Genomic DNA, 16,929 nt, shown 5'->3' on the forward strand with positions numbered 1-16,929 from the left:
GGTTTGCTAGCTGGAGTGACACACTTCCTAATAGGAAAAATGTTGATCCTCTTCAGTGTAGTGGTTTGGCCAAATTCTCTTTTGGAAATGCATATTTGGTTATATGGAGCTGCTGTTTGTAATTACTGAGTGTTTTTACGAGTCAAGAAAATGACATTTTTACTTATAGTTTGCATGACACTTTTAAGTCTTTAAAGTATTTTGGGAACCTTCACTTTAAGTTGGTTAACATTGGTACAGTTTTTCTGTTCCATGTCATATGATCCTTTCCAAGAATTTCATAGAGGTATTTATTCTGTTAGGTCAAACTAAGATGTTATTTGACCTTTTCCTCTATCTTCAAAAGATATAGTGCAGTGGAAAAAAGCTGAGGAAATGGAAGATGTGGTTGCCTGAGGGCTGGCAAAGTGAATTAATTCATTGTTGATATTGATTCAAAATTCTGGAGGATGCAGTTGAGGCAAATGATTGTAATAAAATGAAGAGAGTATTATAAGGTCAGAAAACAGATGTTAGTTTAATGTAAGACTTGTTTTACAATTAATGCCAAAAATACTGACTACATGAATCTGAAACATTTTTATAATATATAAAGTCTATTATACAATGTTAACAAAATTACAGTCTTGTGTGAACTAACTTTATTGTGTTTTGGTATTTTTTTTCTTAAATCAAATAAACAAGAATCAGTAGTTTGTACAAATTTGGTTTCATTTCAGTGTAATGTTTCAGAATTTTGTTTTCATCCTTCTGAAAGCATTTTCACATTATTATACCACCACAATGACATTAGTTATTCTCAGTGTTTCTTTCTGATTTTTATTTCCTTTTTATTTGTTTTGTTTTTTTTTAACCACTGCCATTATTCCTGCATGAAACCAAGCTTTTAACTAATCTAGACAAAACTGTAATGGATTTACAGAAAAGTAGAGGATGCTGCTTTCTTGGTCAAACTCCCCATCCCTGTTAGAGCTACCTTTCATGTCATCAACTATGTTGATATTTATTATATGTGTTATGCTGTCATTTATGAGTTCCAACAAATATTGTGTATCATTTATCTGAGCACTGAATAAACTTATCCTCTCCCTGGACACTTGAAGGCAAGACAGGTAAAGGTTGGAAAGTGGATTAGTGTCACTTGAATACAGAAAAATGTTTACTTTGACTAATACAGTTAGTTTTACCAAAGCCCTCCTCTTACAAAGGCTGTGCAGAGAAGTACATAATCTGTAAACCTCCCCTGATCACACCTCATTTCTATATAGCTGTATTGGATCACTTCACACTTCGAAGTTTGAGATATGATAACTTAAGTCAGTTATTTGCCGTTTAGTATAGTAATATGCCAATTAATGTTGGTTCTTGCATCACTAAAGAACCTGGTCTAGTAAGTAAAAACAAAATAAAAAAAAATGTACAGTATAGGAGAAAAGATTTTCATTATGATCCAGTTGTGCTGCTCAGAATGGCTCTGCCTATCCCAGAAACACATCAATACAGCATGAGTACAGCAAATCCAGATATCTTATCTGACCAAAAGTTTCCTTATGTTCTTTTGTCAACTGTTCTTTCGTCAAGTGTTGGGGGATTTCTGCTGAATGACCTCTCCTGTGAAGACAGGCTGAGGTGGGGTTGTTCAGCCTAGAGAAGAGAAGGCTCCGGGGAGACCTTGGAGCAGCCTTCCAGTATCTAAAGGGAGCCTACAAGAGAGCTGCAGAGGGACTTTTTACAAGGGTATGTAGTGACAGGACAAGGGGAAATGGATTCAAACTGAAAGAGAGTAGGTTTAGATTAGATATTAGGAAGAAATTCTTTACCCTGAGAGTGGTGAGGCACTGGACCAGGTTGCCTAGTGAAGCTCTGGATGCCCCATCCCTGGAAGTGTTCTAGTCCAAGTTGGGCAGGGCTCCAAGTAACCTGGTCTTATGGAAGGTATCCTTGCTCACAGCAGGGGGCTTGGAACTAGATGATCTTTAAGGTCCTTTCCATTTTCTAATGCACAGTCCACTTCCACTATGGTTGTATGGCAGCACACCTTTTTGCCCTCTTGTAATTTGAATTCTTATTTTAGAAGTATTTAAATTAGAAAACGGACTTGAGTTATGAATGTTGCAAAGTCCTAACCCCTGATTTCAATATGAAGGCAAATGTTGGAAAGGAAAACAGGTTACCAAAGGGTGGAGGACATGGCAATGAGAATTTCAATGAGAACAGTAGTCAGCTTGGTAATTGATTCAAGAAAGATGTCTGCTAACCCAGATTGGTTTAGTTGGACTGAGATATTTGTACATTAATGTGAATCAGGGCTCTGAAGAGGAGGGTAAGAAATACTGGTGCAGAGCTTAAAACTGAGTGTTGCAGAGGAAGTAGAAATGTGATGGATTTATAACTGTAGTAGGAATGCAAGTGTTCGGGAGCATGAAGGTGATAGGATGATACTTTCTGTGACTGATATAAGAAAGCATAAAATTTAATCTGAGATAGCATGGCCAAAGTAGAATTTGTCTTGGTCACAATTGCTAAGGAAGAAATTGTGAAAGGAGCTCAACAGGGTTGTGGTTCCTGTCTGCTGCACTTCCCCAAACTCTTGGCAGGACCACTGTCTGTTGCCTGTTACATTAGCATTACATTGAGACTTTTTTTAAATACTTTCATTTGCAATGAAAAAATAAGGGTCCCCTTGTGATATTAAGAGGCATTAGAAACACACAGGTGGCTGAGAATATTGTGCAGAACAAATAGTCTGGCAAAATAATGGGGAGAAATTTAATATCAGAGTGTAAGGTAATGCCACTGGAGATGTGAAAGTCTGCTGTGACAACAGTTTGCCATTATGAAAAATGAGGCAAACCTAGATGTCTTATTGGATCACCAAATGTTTATAAAAGGCTAGTGTGATGAAAGTGTGAAACTAATAAAGTAATTTCTGGAATATATATACATCTTGGTAATGTATTTCTGTAGATGGAAGAAGTAATAATACTATTTGCTTCAAGGCATTGCTGAAAGTCATCTTGGAACACCTGGCCAGCTCCAGCCTCTTGTTCTTAGAAGAATGAGTTCAAAGTGCAACAGATGTAGAGAAGGGCTGCTAGGATAATCAGTGGAAGTGAAAAAGACTGACAGGGTTTGGTCTTTAAAGCCTAGAGAAGAGGCTGAAAAAGATGTGACCTCTCAATCTCCCAAGAGGATGAAGGGCTAAATGCCATTATTGTCCTCAAAATGTGCTTAAGACTGGGAATTATGAGACAGCTTCTAAACCAAGTGGAATGAGATTCTGAAACCTTTCAGCAATAATATTTTGTTCTTCTGCACCATCACCCATTAACCTCTCTAAAAACGGAGTGTGGTAAACTCGCTTCTGAGCTTGTATAATGTGATTCCATTGCTCAGAACAGGTCTGCCTTTCCCAGAAAGTAATTTTTGGCCCTTTGCTCTGATCATGGGTCATAAACTAGATAGCTATGTGATCTTGCTCTGATAGATATGCACCTTTGCAGTGTTTGACTTAAACGAGACTAACTTTGAGGAAATTCTACAGTAACATGCTTGTTGCAGACTTTTCCACTACAGTGGTGTTGGTTACACTACTTATTTCTCTTATTTGCCTGTTTATATAGATATGTATGTCAAAATATTATTTTAGCTTTGTCTCACCTTTTCCACAAAAAAAAAAATTGAAGCAGTTAAAAGAATTCCGCATTATTATTCCTTTTTTAAAAATGCTGTCACCTGGGCTAGTGCTCCTCATATCACAGGAGCAATGACAGTCCACACAGGACAAGTCTGTCCTAGTTAAACACTGAGTAGATTCAGGTTATCCATGCTCCTTTTTATATGCTTTGCAGGGAGCACATGGTGATTTGTGCCCATGTCTGTGTGTGTGTATGCCATGTATATGTGTATCATATAAGGGCTAAATTCTGTTTGGAAAACATAGAAATTATATGATCCAGACCTATAGAAAATAAGCTAAATTTAAAAAGATATTAAAATACACAAGGCAAGGGTTGAGTGAGATGCAGATAACCATTTAGCAGAAAGACAAGGGAAGAACAAACTGCTTAAGTTCCCCTAACTGGTCTCAAGTGCCAAAACAAGATGTGGGAAGTGAAACAAGCCCAAAATGAAAGCTGACCCGGGATTTCTGTATTTGCATGAGTCTAGTTAGATGAAAGTTACCAGACAATCAGGTCTTACAGTAAAATTTAAATGTGTACCTATAGATAATACTGTATTGTATTATTAAATAAATATATATATACACACATTTTTTATATTTATGTGGTGAATTGCAGGTAAAAGAATAAAACTGAACAGAGGCAAAACTAATAATTTTTGTGACATGCAAAAAGAGTAGGAATCTACTTCAGTTCAGTTACTCTCCATTTTGGTTCTTTCACTTTACTCTCAACCACAAATTATTTATTTTTGTCGCTCTTATTCTCACTCTGGTCTAGTAGCAAATCTTCACTGGCACAAATATGTGTAGAGCAGTACTGATCAGCCTTTTCTGAGCTCCACCACCTCAAGTTAAATTCCTCCTCTGTTGGCAACTTGCCAGTTGCTTTGCCATGTGATGATGGGTCAAAAATGAACCCAGGTTTCACAGGCCACTCAGAGGTAGTCCTTCTCATAGTCCAGTAACAGAGGTATAGAAGATCGTGCAACACTTGGGTGCTACAGATGATGTGGAAGAAGATCAATATAAAGTGGAGGTCAGCAGTAACAGGGAAGATAAATTAATTCCTTAAATTTAAGATTTTTCCCATTTTTTTCATGGAATGGTAAACTTGAGCAGTTGATTAAGTGATGTAGAAAATTGGATGGGCTTCTGAGAAAGCAGGTTTTTGTGTCCCTGAGCAGAGTGGGCTTATGATTCTTCCTCCCAAGCAGTTTTAATCTAAGTTGATCACTCTGACTTTGAGACACTTCTGCTTTGACCTTGAGGGAAATGCAGAGAAGTTTCATGTGCTCGGTTGTTAGATCTGATGAAGACATCACTATGTTACCTCTGACTTTATAACTTGTGAAGTAGCAGCAAACTGACTGGCATTAAAGGTCAGAATGAAACACCTAAAACAAAGGAGAGCAAATATATTATTTTCAATTTTTGAAAAAAGTGTTAAAAATAAAACTATTTACTCCTTTGGTCTCTAAACTGCTTTAAAGCTCCATGTGTGATAACAGTTTTTTATATATATAGGTGTAAACAATTGCTTCCTGTTCTTTGGTTCAGAAGTTTAAATATAGAGCAACATTCAATACTCAGAGTAAGCTGGGGGTCTTGATTATTTTTTTTATTATTCTTGTGCATAAGAAATTTGTGGTTTAAATGAAGAGTTTAATCTTCATATTCAGTTAAATACAAATGTATGTACCTGTTAAAATGCATATGTATATAGCCGATAAAAGTCTAAGCCGTGCAGAGAATTCATGTTTAGATACATGATTATTCATCTTTTGAACAGATATTTCTTTGATAAATAGAGTTGCCTGTATACTCAGTGTTGTAGTTCTATTTATTTTAAAAATTACTTTATTATTGGAAAAGCCAAAGTATAATCTGTGAGGATTTGAGAATCATTTTCATGAAGACATGATTTCAGTCAAGAAAAGGCCAGACATGTCAGGTGGATTTTTAGGAAATTGTTTCTAATGTACAACATATATACTATATACGTAACAGAATCACAAGGAAGAGAATGGTTGTAACCATAAACAAAACGAAAAATGAGATCACCTTTGTAGATGATGTAAAGGGCAACTACCGGGAGGAAATGAAACCTCCAATGCTGCTGATGGTGGATGGACAGGGGATGGTCACATGAACCTTGACTACTTGCAGTAGAAAGTATTGTGGCTTTAGACACCTTACATGGTGGTAATGTAGAAAAAGGCTGGTAAAACAATAACATTCTGGAGACAGACAGCAGCTTTTAACCCTGGAAAAATGTTTCACTTCTGACTTCTGCTCCCTGCAATCTATTTTGGAAATATGACTCGTGTGTTGCTGTAGCAAGATGAAATAGGGCATTCAGAGGGAAAATTCAAGGTAAATGTCTTGTAGACATCAAAATCTATGTCTGTGGAACAACCTGCTGCAGAGGCTCTGTATGATGGTGCTTATGGATACCCCTGGGGCTTTTTGAAGTGTGCCTCAACTTAGATACTTGTTGCCACACTGCATCTGTTGACCCAAGTACTTGTCTTTACCTTTTAGCCATGAAATACAGTATTCTCTTTGTTAAAAGAGAAGCTGTTACTTTTTTAGAGATCTGTTTATAAAGATTAGCAGCTGTGTTAAGTAGAGTTTCTTTTAATTCAGTGTTTATCTTTCATGTCTACTTGTGTGGACAGGGCAATAAATGAAAAGCAGGGATGAAAAGTAGTGTCTCCTGTGTTGCAAAAGTGTTGGGATGGGAAACATCTGAGTGAGGACTGACAGCATTTTCTCTGTTGTCTAAATTATTTTTGTCTCTGACAAACAATAATGTACTTTCATTTGTGATGATGCTGTGCTGTCTGTATTACTCTTTGCTTACTGTGTTCTCTGTCTCTTTATATATCTGCACAAAACACTTTCTTGATGCTCCTTGTGATAGGGCAACAGAGCACTATGCAAATGAACATTTTACACCAAGTGAAATATTTTATTTATGCATGAATGTACTCCCCCCTCTTCAGATTTTCCTTATGACTACTGTATAAGCTAAGATAGATGTACACTGCAAACAGATTTTATATTTCAAAGTTTCTTTTTTTGTATGGGTAATTTGCTAGGATAGAATGTTTGGAAAGATAACTTTGGCAATTATATAATATTCTGATTTTGAATATTTACAGTGGGTGTTGACTGAAACTCTCCCATCAGTGTCTGCTGTTCATAGCAGCCCTATGAATCTTTACATTGATACCACTCTCAAAAACCTGGAAAAGGCCCAGATCAGATTTCAGTATAAAAATGTATAATACTGTGCTGGAAACAAATACATCTGTCACTGCAGGTGAACTGGGCAATCACTGAACGGAAGCTTTTGAAACCAGTACAGTTACGTTTGCTTTGGGTGTAGGACTAATCTAACAGAATTTTGGATGTGCAGTCTGGAACCCAGTGTGCATAGCTTTACAAAGGTCTAGCATGTACAGAGATATAAAATCCTGTGGCCTTTGAAGAGTTCAAAAGTGTTTTGTTTCGCACTATCAAAAGAACATGTCCTCATTGATGCAGTTTTGACTGCTTAGAAGCTATTTTTCAACTCTGTTTGTGTTTTGTCTCCATTGCCTGTCTATACCTGTTTAGGACAGGACTGCTTTAGGAGGTTACTTTTAGGTAAACCCTTGATATCAACTTGCTCCTACTTAATGTTCAGTCCTTGGGACTATACTATAATAAAGGGTACAGTAGGCCCCATTGAACCGGCTATGAGCTTCAGCATTAACTGTTGGGGCTATTTGCTAATGCAGAACTAGCTAAATCCTTTGAGGACTGTGGAGTTTCATCTCTATGAGGAAAAGAAGCCATTAAAAACAGTGCTTCATAATGAGGCTCAGGATCTTCTCTTTGTTGGAAGCCATCACATATGTTATCTCACATACTGTATTTGTGTGATTTCATGTGACATCAAGTAGACTTCTGTGTGGTTATGAAGCACCTCCACATAGGCATGACAGATCTGTTGTTGTTACTCTCATGAACAAATGATAACCTTGAGCTTATCAGCACAGCCTCACAGCAGTCTTAAGTTTGTCTGCTTTAAGCTGCAGAAAAAAATCTGAGTAAAAATACTTCTCTCTGGGTCTACACCAGCACTGAGCACAATGCAGTCTTTAAAGATATGTTCAGCTTTCTTACAGGAATAGGGAAAGGGCTTTTTGGCTGACAACTTAGATCAAATTACGTTATGTCCTCTGCTTTAGCTGTTTGTTCTGTAGAAGCAGAACTATTCAAGAGCAAAAAGGTTAGCCTTTAGGTGGATAAATACCTGATCTTGCAGATACATCAGGTAATTAAACACTGGGCTTCCTGATGTCTAGGGTGAGTTCGCAAACACCAGTCTGCCTCTGGGTGTACAGAAATTTCCTATGAACCATTAACAGCAGAACAAGAGTCATCAATATACTTACAGTTATAAATAAATAAAATAAATAAAAAATCCTTCTCAGTATTTCAAAACAACCTATGTGGAGCTGAGAATTTGGAAAACTCTCCCAGTGGGTGTTTTCACAAACTAAAATTAAGCATTAAAGATACTTGCTTCTAAGGGAAGATTCTGGCTGAAGATGCCCCCCAGTGTCTTTAGATAAGTATGGTAACACTGAAATGCTAACAGTCAAGAAGAGGAAACTGTATTCTCTGCCTGATCAGTGCCTATTGATTTTCTGTAGGATTCCTTTTATTTTTATTTCAAGTGAAGACGAGAAGGGGCACAGTGGGTTCTAATGGTGCTTTTAAACCAATATCACAGTTCACTGCATCACTGAACTTATCCACCAAATCCAGGGTTTGTGGGCAATAGGTGACAGATAATTTGCAGAAATGGTAGGAAAGGAAGTACCTTCCTCTCATGTTTAGAAGAAAACATTCTGTGGATATGTCAATGCATCTGTCATTATGTGGTGCTTCCTCAATTGAAGGATGGGAGATTGAGTAAAGGTCATATGGGAAGTTGAGACTTGCCATGTGGGACTGCTTGTTGCCTTGGTTTATTGGTATAGTCAGTTAGGATTGTGATTATCATCAATATTGTTACAAAAGCACAAGTCTTAATAAGAACTCACACCAATCTGGTTATTGTTCTTACTTGCAGGATGTGTAAGGCACCATTCCATTGAAACAGTTGTATCTGCAAGTGGGTACCTATACTACTACTTTACCTGTTTTTCTATATTTTCTATCTGAGAGATGAAGGTAAAAGTGAGATGTAGTATAGGGTGTTACAATCTGCTTTAGCTTCTCCAGCTGTGTTTTAGTCACTGTTTGTTTACTTGAGCCCATATTTGCACTGAGCTCTTATTTTAAGTTTTATGTTGTTCTTCAAAAAACTGGCTTTAAAGATTAATTAGGGCAAGGGGGAGTATGACTGTGTGCCTGCAAGGGAAAATGTGACTGTGAACCTAGCATTAGAGCAGTGACCTGAAAGGAGGGAGAGAGGAAGGAAGAAGAGGTTTGAAAAGCATTCGTAGTGGATTCTTTGAAGAGTAAGTATAATTACTCTCCTCTGAGGGAGGAATGTAGAAATAATGTTGTATATATGCTTGCTGAAGTACTATGTAATTACATCATGGGATCAGGAATTGGGTTCCAGTCATGCAGATGCTAACAGCTGTATCTCATCTGATTTAGCGTGGATGCACATCCTGAGAGAAGGATTATCCTTCTAAATTGTATTGGAAAAGAAATACTTGTAATTTGCCATCACTGATATACACATCGACTATTTCAGACTGCTGTAACTGGCCTGTGTGAACAAGGAGATTCATTACTGAACGTCACAATATCAGTTTGTCTGCCATGGAGCTGGGACTGCACAAGTCATCAGCTTCATGTGAGAGTGGGGATTTGAAACAAACAGAGCTCCCTGCTAGACTGGCGTCTGCAAAATGAAATGGGGAGATACAAGCATTGCTAGATCCAGCTGCAGTTTTCATAATTTGGATTGGAATTTCTTCCTGTGTTTTCCAAAGCAGTCTTTTCTTTAAAACATAGATAAAAGTTGCCACTACAGTAATTGCATTTTTGTTATATCTATTCCAAAGCTCAGAGAAGTATCAGAAAGATACAATGGGTTTTGTCAGGGGAGAGTAGGTTGGAGAGAAAATAAAATAATTCTGAAAATGTGGAAATGGTAAATAACTATTTACTTCATATGTGGATTGAGACAAGAAGAAATTTCTTTCCTTTGCAACTGAAAAGAGCTTTCAGCATGTGTGCCTAACCTTCAGTTGTTCTTCCCATGAACTATTGTGTATGAGAAGGAAGCATGTTTTTGCTATGTAGCCCAGATGATTTCATGGGAAAGGGCTTGGTTTATGGCATAATGATTTTGTTTAATACCTTTTTTATTTCAACAGGAAATATGGGATGTATAAAATCAAAAAGGAAAGAGAATCTGCATGGAGATGGGCTAGATTTGAAGAATCAACCAGTACGTAAAACTGAACGAACTATTTATGTGAGGGATCCAACGTCCAATAAACAGCAAAGGCCAGTAAGTAGATAGTCTCAGGGGAGAATTCCTGTAGCAAGATCAAAGCATGACTGGCATAACTTAAATTTCAATCTGAAACATGTGCATGGAAAAATTCAAATGATCATTAATCCACAGTTGGGCTTTTGGAGTTGTGCAGTTCACCCTCAATGAATAAGTACTTAGGGAAATAAAAATTAAAACTTGATGATTTGCTACTTTATGTTTGTCATATTTTCTGCATGAAAACAGTAATCCTTGGCAATGTTTGATATAGATATAACTATGACTGTAGAAGACTGCTACATGAATGTAGAAAACCTGCAGTAGTTTAGAACCATTTTAAAAAGCATCGGTGTTGGGATTTTAATAGCTGTGGGATCCAGGTGCTAATTATTATACTTAGAGGCTGAAGTAATCACAGGCAATTCTTTACCAGCTCTGGTTAACTTTCCTTTTACTCCCTGAAGGCCACTACCTGACCTTGCGTGAGGTGTGTAGGTAAGGTTGGGAGGAGAGGGTGCAGTGGTGAAGGGAGCAGAGCTGTGCTGCGGGAGGAACAGGATAAGGGTACCTTCATGTGTGCTGGTATTGGAAAAGAAGGGTGTTGGGATGGGGAATACCACTGGGTACCAAGTGGGTTTGCTAATTTTTAGGTTGACTGGTACCTTTTTTTCCCCACCTTCTCTACCGTGCTGAGGAAACTGTGGCTCCTGACTGCCCTTTTTAAGGGACCATGGTCTCTTCAGGTGTGAATGGCACCCTTCTCTCCTCTCTCACCAGCTGATACAGTGAACTCAGCATGCTCTCAGTCAATGTACACACAGTACAAACTACCATTATTTTTTTTTTTTTTGGATTACCCTTTTTCTTCTTGCACACTTCCAGTGACATAACCATGCTTGTAGTTCTCTGGCATGACAGCTACGTGGTAATAACTGTCTTGCTAAAGTGCCCTACCTAAAGCCTCTTCAGCAGAAGTCCCAAAGCTGTGAACTTCATCCCCACAGCTTGTGGCCCATCTTCCTGAGGTCTGAGCTGCTCAATTTAAAATCTAGTGGCGACTTACTATACTTTTATATTGTAATTTGCGTTTGAAGAATGGTGGGGAAATACTGGAGCATTTCCTCTTAATTTAAGACATGTAAGATGATACCAAAGCAACTGAATACTATGTTATTTAAGATCATCATAAAGATCTAAAACTGCTTAATTAAAGACATATTTTGTTGTAGGCAAATCCAGAAGCACAGCTATTACCAGGACAGAGGTTTGTCAGTGAAGGTACGTTTTTATAGAAATCTTACAACTGCATGCTGTGTCCATGTCAGCCTGCAAAATGATGTGAACATTCCTTTGTCTTTCTACTTTCCTAGACACAGAGGAGCATGGAGTCATTGTAATAGCTTTGTATCCCTATGATGGCATTCATGAAGAGGACTTGTCCTTCAAAAAAGGAGAAAAATTGAAAGTTCTTGAGGAGTAAGTGTGACAGTACTGGTTGTATTGTAGATTTTCTTTGGGTTCACCTAATTCCCTTTATAATGTCTTGCTACCCTACTCGTAACATAGGTCTATGAATGGTAAGTGAGCTCCCTTATATATGATAATACAAATGCATGTGGAGTTGTGCCAAGTTGAATGGGACTTTGAGCAACCTGCTGTAGTGGAAGGTGTCCCTGCCCATTTCAGGGGAGTTGCAACCAGATGATCTTAAAGGTCCCCTCCATCCCAGACTGTTCTATGGGTCTGTAATTCTCTGACTTGACAGCTGCCCTCAGTAACAGCGGTCAACATTGATCCAGTGGAGCCAATGGTTTCTCAGGTAGCTTGAGTTTACAGGAAAGATTATGCTTCTCTCTCCAGCACGGGCAGAGCTCTCAACACACTATAATATAAGTAACAAATTATCTTTTTTTTTCATTGTGAATACTAGTACTGTTTCTGTTTTTCAGGCTGGGAGAATGGTGGAGAGCAAAATCTCTCACGACAAGGAAAGAAGGCTTCATTCCCAGTAACTATGTGGCTAAAGTAAACACCCTGGAAACAGAAGAGTAAGTTCTCCCAGGCTCTAAATACTGGCTAACTTCTTCACCATGGTGGTGTATCCTTTGTGGATGGGGAGACAAACAGTTGTAACTCTTTGAAATACTTTTCAGATGGTTCTTCAAAGACATAACCCGAAAAGATGCTGAAAGATTACTCCTGGCTCCTGGAAATGGTCCTGGAGCTTTCCTTATCAGAGAAAGTGAAACATTAAAAGGTAGGCTTTGGGGTGGGTTACTTTGGAATTGATATAGAGTTAAAAACACACAGTCAGTCTTCACAAAAAATGGCATCAAATGGCACTGGATGTGGAGAAGTCATAGTGTGTCCTATTGTGTGAATTTTCTGCAGTTCTGTAGGAGTGAGAAGGATGAGAAAACCACCAGGAAAATAGAGAAGAGAATAACACCTAAAGCTGAGATAGGGGAAAAAAGAAGTGTGATTACAGTGACAAGAAGCAGGAATTGATGAAGTGCCATCTTTTCTCGACTTAATGTTTATAACTCCGTTATTGAAAGACTCTTTACTGTAATAGTGGTTGCTGCGTTCTATAGTCCTCCATTATTGGGTCTGCATCCATTGCTGCAAGTTTAAATTATAGTTACTGCATAATGAGGGTTTTCACTTCTACAGTGTAGTGTGATTCTGCCCAAAAATCTTTTAGGTAAAGTTTTGTGCTGTAGGCAGAGCGCTTTGCGCTGAAAAGCTTAGTGAATTTTCCAGGCTCTTCAGCTGGGATTTTGGAAAGAACATAGGAAGTTCTGCCACAGCCTCTGGACTCTGACAGCAGTCTGACTGGATGTTCCAACTGAATGCTGTAACACTGCATCCTCCAGAGGAAGACACATGAAGCCCTTCAGCAGATCATGCCTGTCCACTCCACAGGGTAGCTTTTTTGGCCCCCATGCTGCAGGTTCTTGATTAGGTGTAGCTCTGTAATTGGGTCTATATCATTGTTTCTGTGCTCTCAGATGAAGACTCCTAAATGAAGTTTTCAAAGGAAGACTCCTAAATTCTGCTTAGAGTGAGGCAAAGTACCCCCACTGACACTGGATCTGTATGTGAGGAGAGATAAGGGGGTGAAGTGGTTTCTTATCCTTTGAAAATGAACGAGAATTGTGTGAGTAGAAGAAAGGAAGAGAGCTGTAGCTAAGGGTAGATGCTCTCCTGCCCCAGCTTAAATCCCAGCTGATGTTAGACTCCCTAGGACTAACAGATATGCTCTCCCTCCTGTATGCCTCAAGCCATCTCCAAGCTATCCTTTTGTTAGCTGGTCCACAACAAACAGAGTGTTCCTTTTTTGAAATGCTGATCTCTGATTTTCAGCTTCTGTCTGAGTAGTGTGACAGCCCCGGTCTTGATTTCCCAGCCAAGCTGGGGGACTTTCCGCAAAACTGGGCATTGAATGTGGAGCTGCCTGGAATATGGAACTCCTGAGTTTGTTGAGTAAGATTGAAAAAGAAAGTGTCATTGTAAGCATTTTGGTGACCAGTTCAGGACTGGCTATGGGCTAACCTCCTCCTGTTGATTGCAAAATGGTTTTTGAGGAAATAAGGGAGTAAAAAGGAAAACAGACAAAAGGGTGATTTTGTTAAGCTCAACTGTATATGTGTGGGCACTGTAGGCTTTTCTATCTGTTAATGATAATTTCTTCTTTATCCACAGGCAGCTATTCTCTCTCCATAAGAGACTATGATCCACAACATGGCGATGTTATTAAGCACTACAAAATCAGGAGTCTAGACAATGGAGGATTTTACATCTCTCCAAGAATAACTTTTCCCAACATCAATGATATGATCAAACATTATCAAAGTAAGTTAAAACAATTAATGAATTACTCAATAGAATGCAACCATTATTTCCTGGGATGGAAAATAAATGCTTTCTTCTTTTGTTTCAAAGCTTTTCATCTTTTTTATTTTAATTTTCCTAAATAACTCAGGCATGCATGTTATCGAAGATAAAGTAAAACCGATTGAAACCCAAGTAATGTTGTTATCATAATCAGACCTAATGCCGTTTGTCCTGTGGCATACCATTGTGAAATAAAGACTAGCTTTATAAAACATCTCATCAAAGTTATGATGATGTGAAGCTGTAATAAGAATTGCCTTCAATTTAAGTAAATTAATTCTGTATTTAAGAGTAAATTCTTATTGACAATTAGCAGAAATATATATAGACTTGTGAATGTCATCCTGTACCTTATGTTGAGCGTGAAATCATTTTTATTTTTCCTATATATGTATTTTTTTAATCATTTTTAATAGCATTTTGAAGGAAAATTCCATAGACTTCAAAGAAAGAAAATTACACCCACACAGAATGTATACATTTATTTTAAAAAAGAGGGGGGAGAGGGGAGGGACAAGTTTCTGCCTATGTTTTACTACAAAACTGGCTTTTAATGCTGCATGATCTCCTAGTGAATAGCTCCAAAATACAGGGGTTTTTTGTCTTGTAATTGGGAAGACAGAAAAGAAAAAAAATAGGACATAAAATTACATAGTTATTTTTCAAAACCATTCTGAGGACTTGGCCATGAAATTTTTCAGAGTTGTTAGATGTGTGTGCTAGTTCTTTGGCACAGCTGGAAAACCCAAGAATTATTCAATATTTATATAAAAGTTATAGCTGGTCAGTGTCTAGAGAAAAAATAATGTTGACCTACTTAGGCTTGCATGCACATCTCTGAAACCATGTTGCAAGAAAATTTAATGACAAATTCAGAATACAGGTCCCAAACCTGACTCCAGTGTGGATCTTAATCAACATACTGTTAGTAATCAGATCTGATATTGTATTTATTTGGTACCAATTGTACTAAAACCCCTTAATAATCTGCCAGTAACCAGATGCATGTGATATTTCTTTATTAAATTTGTCTCTGGAAACCAAATTTCAGATCAGAGGCACTTAAAGTTATGTGAAAGCACCAGGAAGGCTACATTCTAATCACAGCATCTGATTATTTTGGCATTATTTGAGGTAGTGCACACCTATAATTAAGTGATATTTGTCTCAAGTCATGAGTCACAGAAGTGTAACGTATTTTGTATTTTCTTTTTTTTTTTTTCTTTGAAAACCAGAGCAATCAGATGGTTTATGTAGAAAGCTGGAAAAAGCTTGTATTAGTCCCAAGCCTCAAAAACCATGGGATAAAGATGCATGGGAAATTCCACGGGAATCTATTAAATTAGTGAAGAAACTTGGAGCTGGTCAGTTTGGAGAAGTCTGGATGGGTAAGTTTATTCTTTTGAAATAAGTATTAAACTCTGAAAGAAGTGTCATTTTGGAGTCATTAAAAAATGTAGTGGACATGAACCTGGTCCAATATACTTGTAAAACAGCCAAATTAGGTCCAGAATATGTCTTCTTGTGAGGAGAGAGGGTTTGTAAAAGAGGGTAGATACCTGACAAATAAGTGGAATAAATCCTTTTGGAGTCTTTTAAAGGGAAATACTAGTGAGTGAGCACTGTGATTTAGAAGGTTAAATACAAAAAGGTTTTTTTGGTAGGGTTTTGTGGGGGAAATAGAAGGTTATAGTAAGATGTGGCTCCCAAGTCTCAAAATTGATGGGTCTCTCAGAACTTTGTTTCAAATCAGAAAGTGTTAAAGAATATGAAATAAAAAGAAACAATGTCTTTTAGTGAATTGCCTATTGAGACTTCATTGTATCTTCATAAAGAAGATACTGTAATGCAGTGCATGGGGCTGCCAGACTGGGTGAAAAAAGAGAGCAGACTTGACCCAAGTGTATTGTCTGCCAGTGTCTGCTTAGAAAGTAGGTGACTTACGTAGTAAGAAGACTAGAGATTGAACAGCCTCTACCTTGAATTATCATGCAAGTTCCCAATAATAAAACTGTCATAAGACGGTTGTAAATGTTAATATATACACAGCAAAAAATGATAGCATTAATTATTATCACCTAAATAATTAACTTTGTTGGCTTACAAGCAGTATTTTCTCAGCCTTGATGACTTCCTTTGGCAAGGGTCTATGTCCAGTGTCACATGGGCATAGTGAAAATGGTTTAATCATCTTGCTTTTGAAATGCTGCCTCTTCTGACATCTGAGTATTCTTATGGCTTCTGTATTGCATGTTCTGTGTGCTATTCATTACTTACACTCTTTTTACCAGTTACCATCTTGTTTGGGGTAAACTATATCTTCCTCCCGAAGTCCTCATTAGGAAGTTTTTTAAGGCCAAATCATTCTCAGTCATTAACATTTCCTTGAATCTCTTTTTTGGATGTTATATTTAAATTGGAATAAAATTGTTACAGTTATAATAGTAATAGATCAGATGAAGGTGATAATGATTATTATTAATTTTAAGGTGTAAGATTCTATAGGTAAGGTATTTCTGAGCAATTTAAGAGTGTATCCCAAAGCTTGCTAGAAAACACCATAAGAGTGGGTCAGTCTGGCAAGAATGTCACTGCTTTGAAGAGATGCTCTCATTTAGAAAAGCAAAGCACAGATTGGTGCTGTTTGAGTAGCAAATTATACACACAACCACAGCGTCATTCAGAAAGCTCTAGTTCAGTCATAGGTGTAATCTTTTGGTGTAAATCATATAAAAATGCAAGCAACACATCACTATAGAATAATATAGCCAAATTCAGCCTTTTATCTGCCTTCATGAGAAAAGGCTTAAGAAACCCTTTAGCTATGACATAC

The 16,929-nt window shown here is 37.6% G+C and overlaps 1 protein-coding gene across 5 annotated transcripts in view; it reads left to right on the forward strand.

The window, feature by feature from the left end:
• The window catches only part of LYN (LYN proto-oncogene, Src family tyrosine kinase), a 51,888-nt gene that overhangs the window by 11,812 nt on the left and 23,147 nt on the right, over window positions 1-16,929 (forward strand). For 3 of the 5 annotated variants that reach the window (XM_027638848.1, XM_027638849.1, XM_027638850.1), the window contains exons 2-8: window positions 10,078-10,214; window positions 11,429-11,477; window positions 11,570-11,675; window positions 12,149-12,247; window positions 12,353-12,456; window positions 13,905-14,054; window positions 15,332-15,484. In XM_027638848.1, coding sequence (XP_027494649.1) covers window positions 10,083-10,214; window positions 11,429-11,477; window positions 11,570-11,675; window positions 12,149-12,247; window positions 12,353-12,456; window positions 13,905-14,054; window positions 15,332-15,484 — 793 coding nt within the window. In that variant the 5' untranslated portion in view covers window positions 10,078-10,082. The remainder of the gene's footprint in view (window positions 1-10,077; window positions 10,215-11,428; window positions 11,478-11,569; window positions 11,676-12,148; window positions 12,248-12,352; window positions 12,457-13,904; window positions 14,055-15,331; window positions 15,485-16,929) is intronic. The other 2 variants (XM_027638851.1, XM_027638852.1) reach the window with 1 other exon arrangement.

This window comes from Corapipo altera, unplaced genomic scaffold, assembly GCF_003945725.1.
Source record: "Corapipo altera isolate COAL_440 unplaced genomic scaffold, ASM394572v1 49, whole genome shotgun sequence".
NCBI classification, from domain to species: domain Eukaryota; kingdom Metazoa; phylum Chordata; class Aves; order Passeriformes; family Pipridae; genus Corapipo; species Corapipo altera.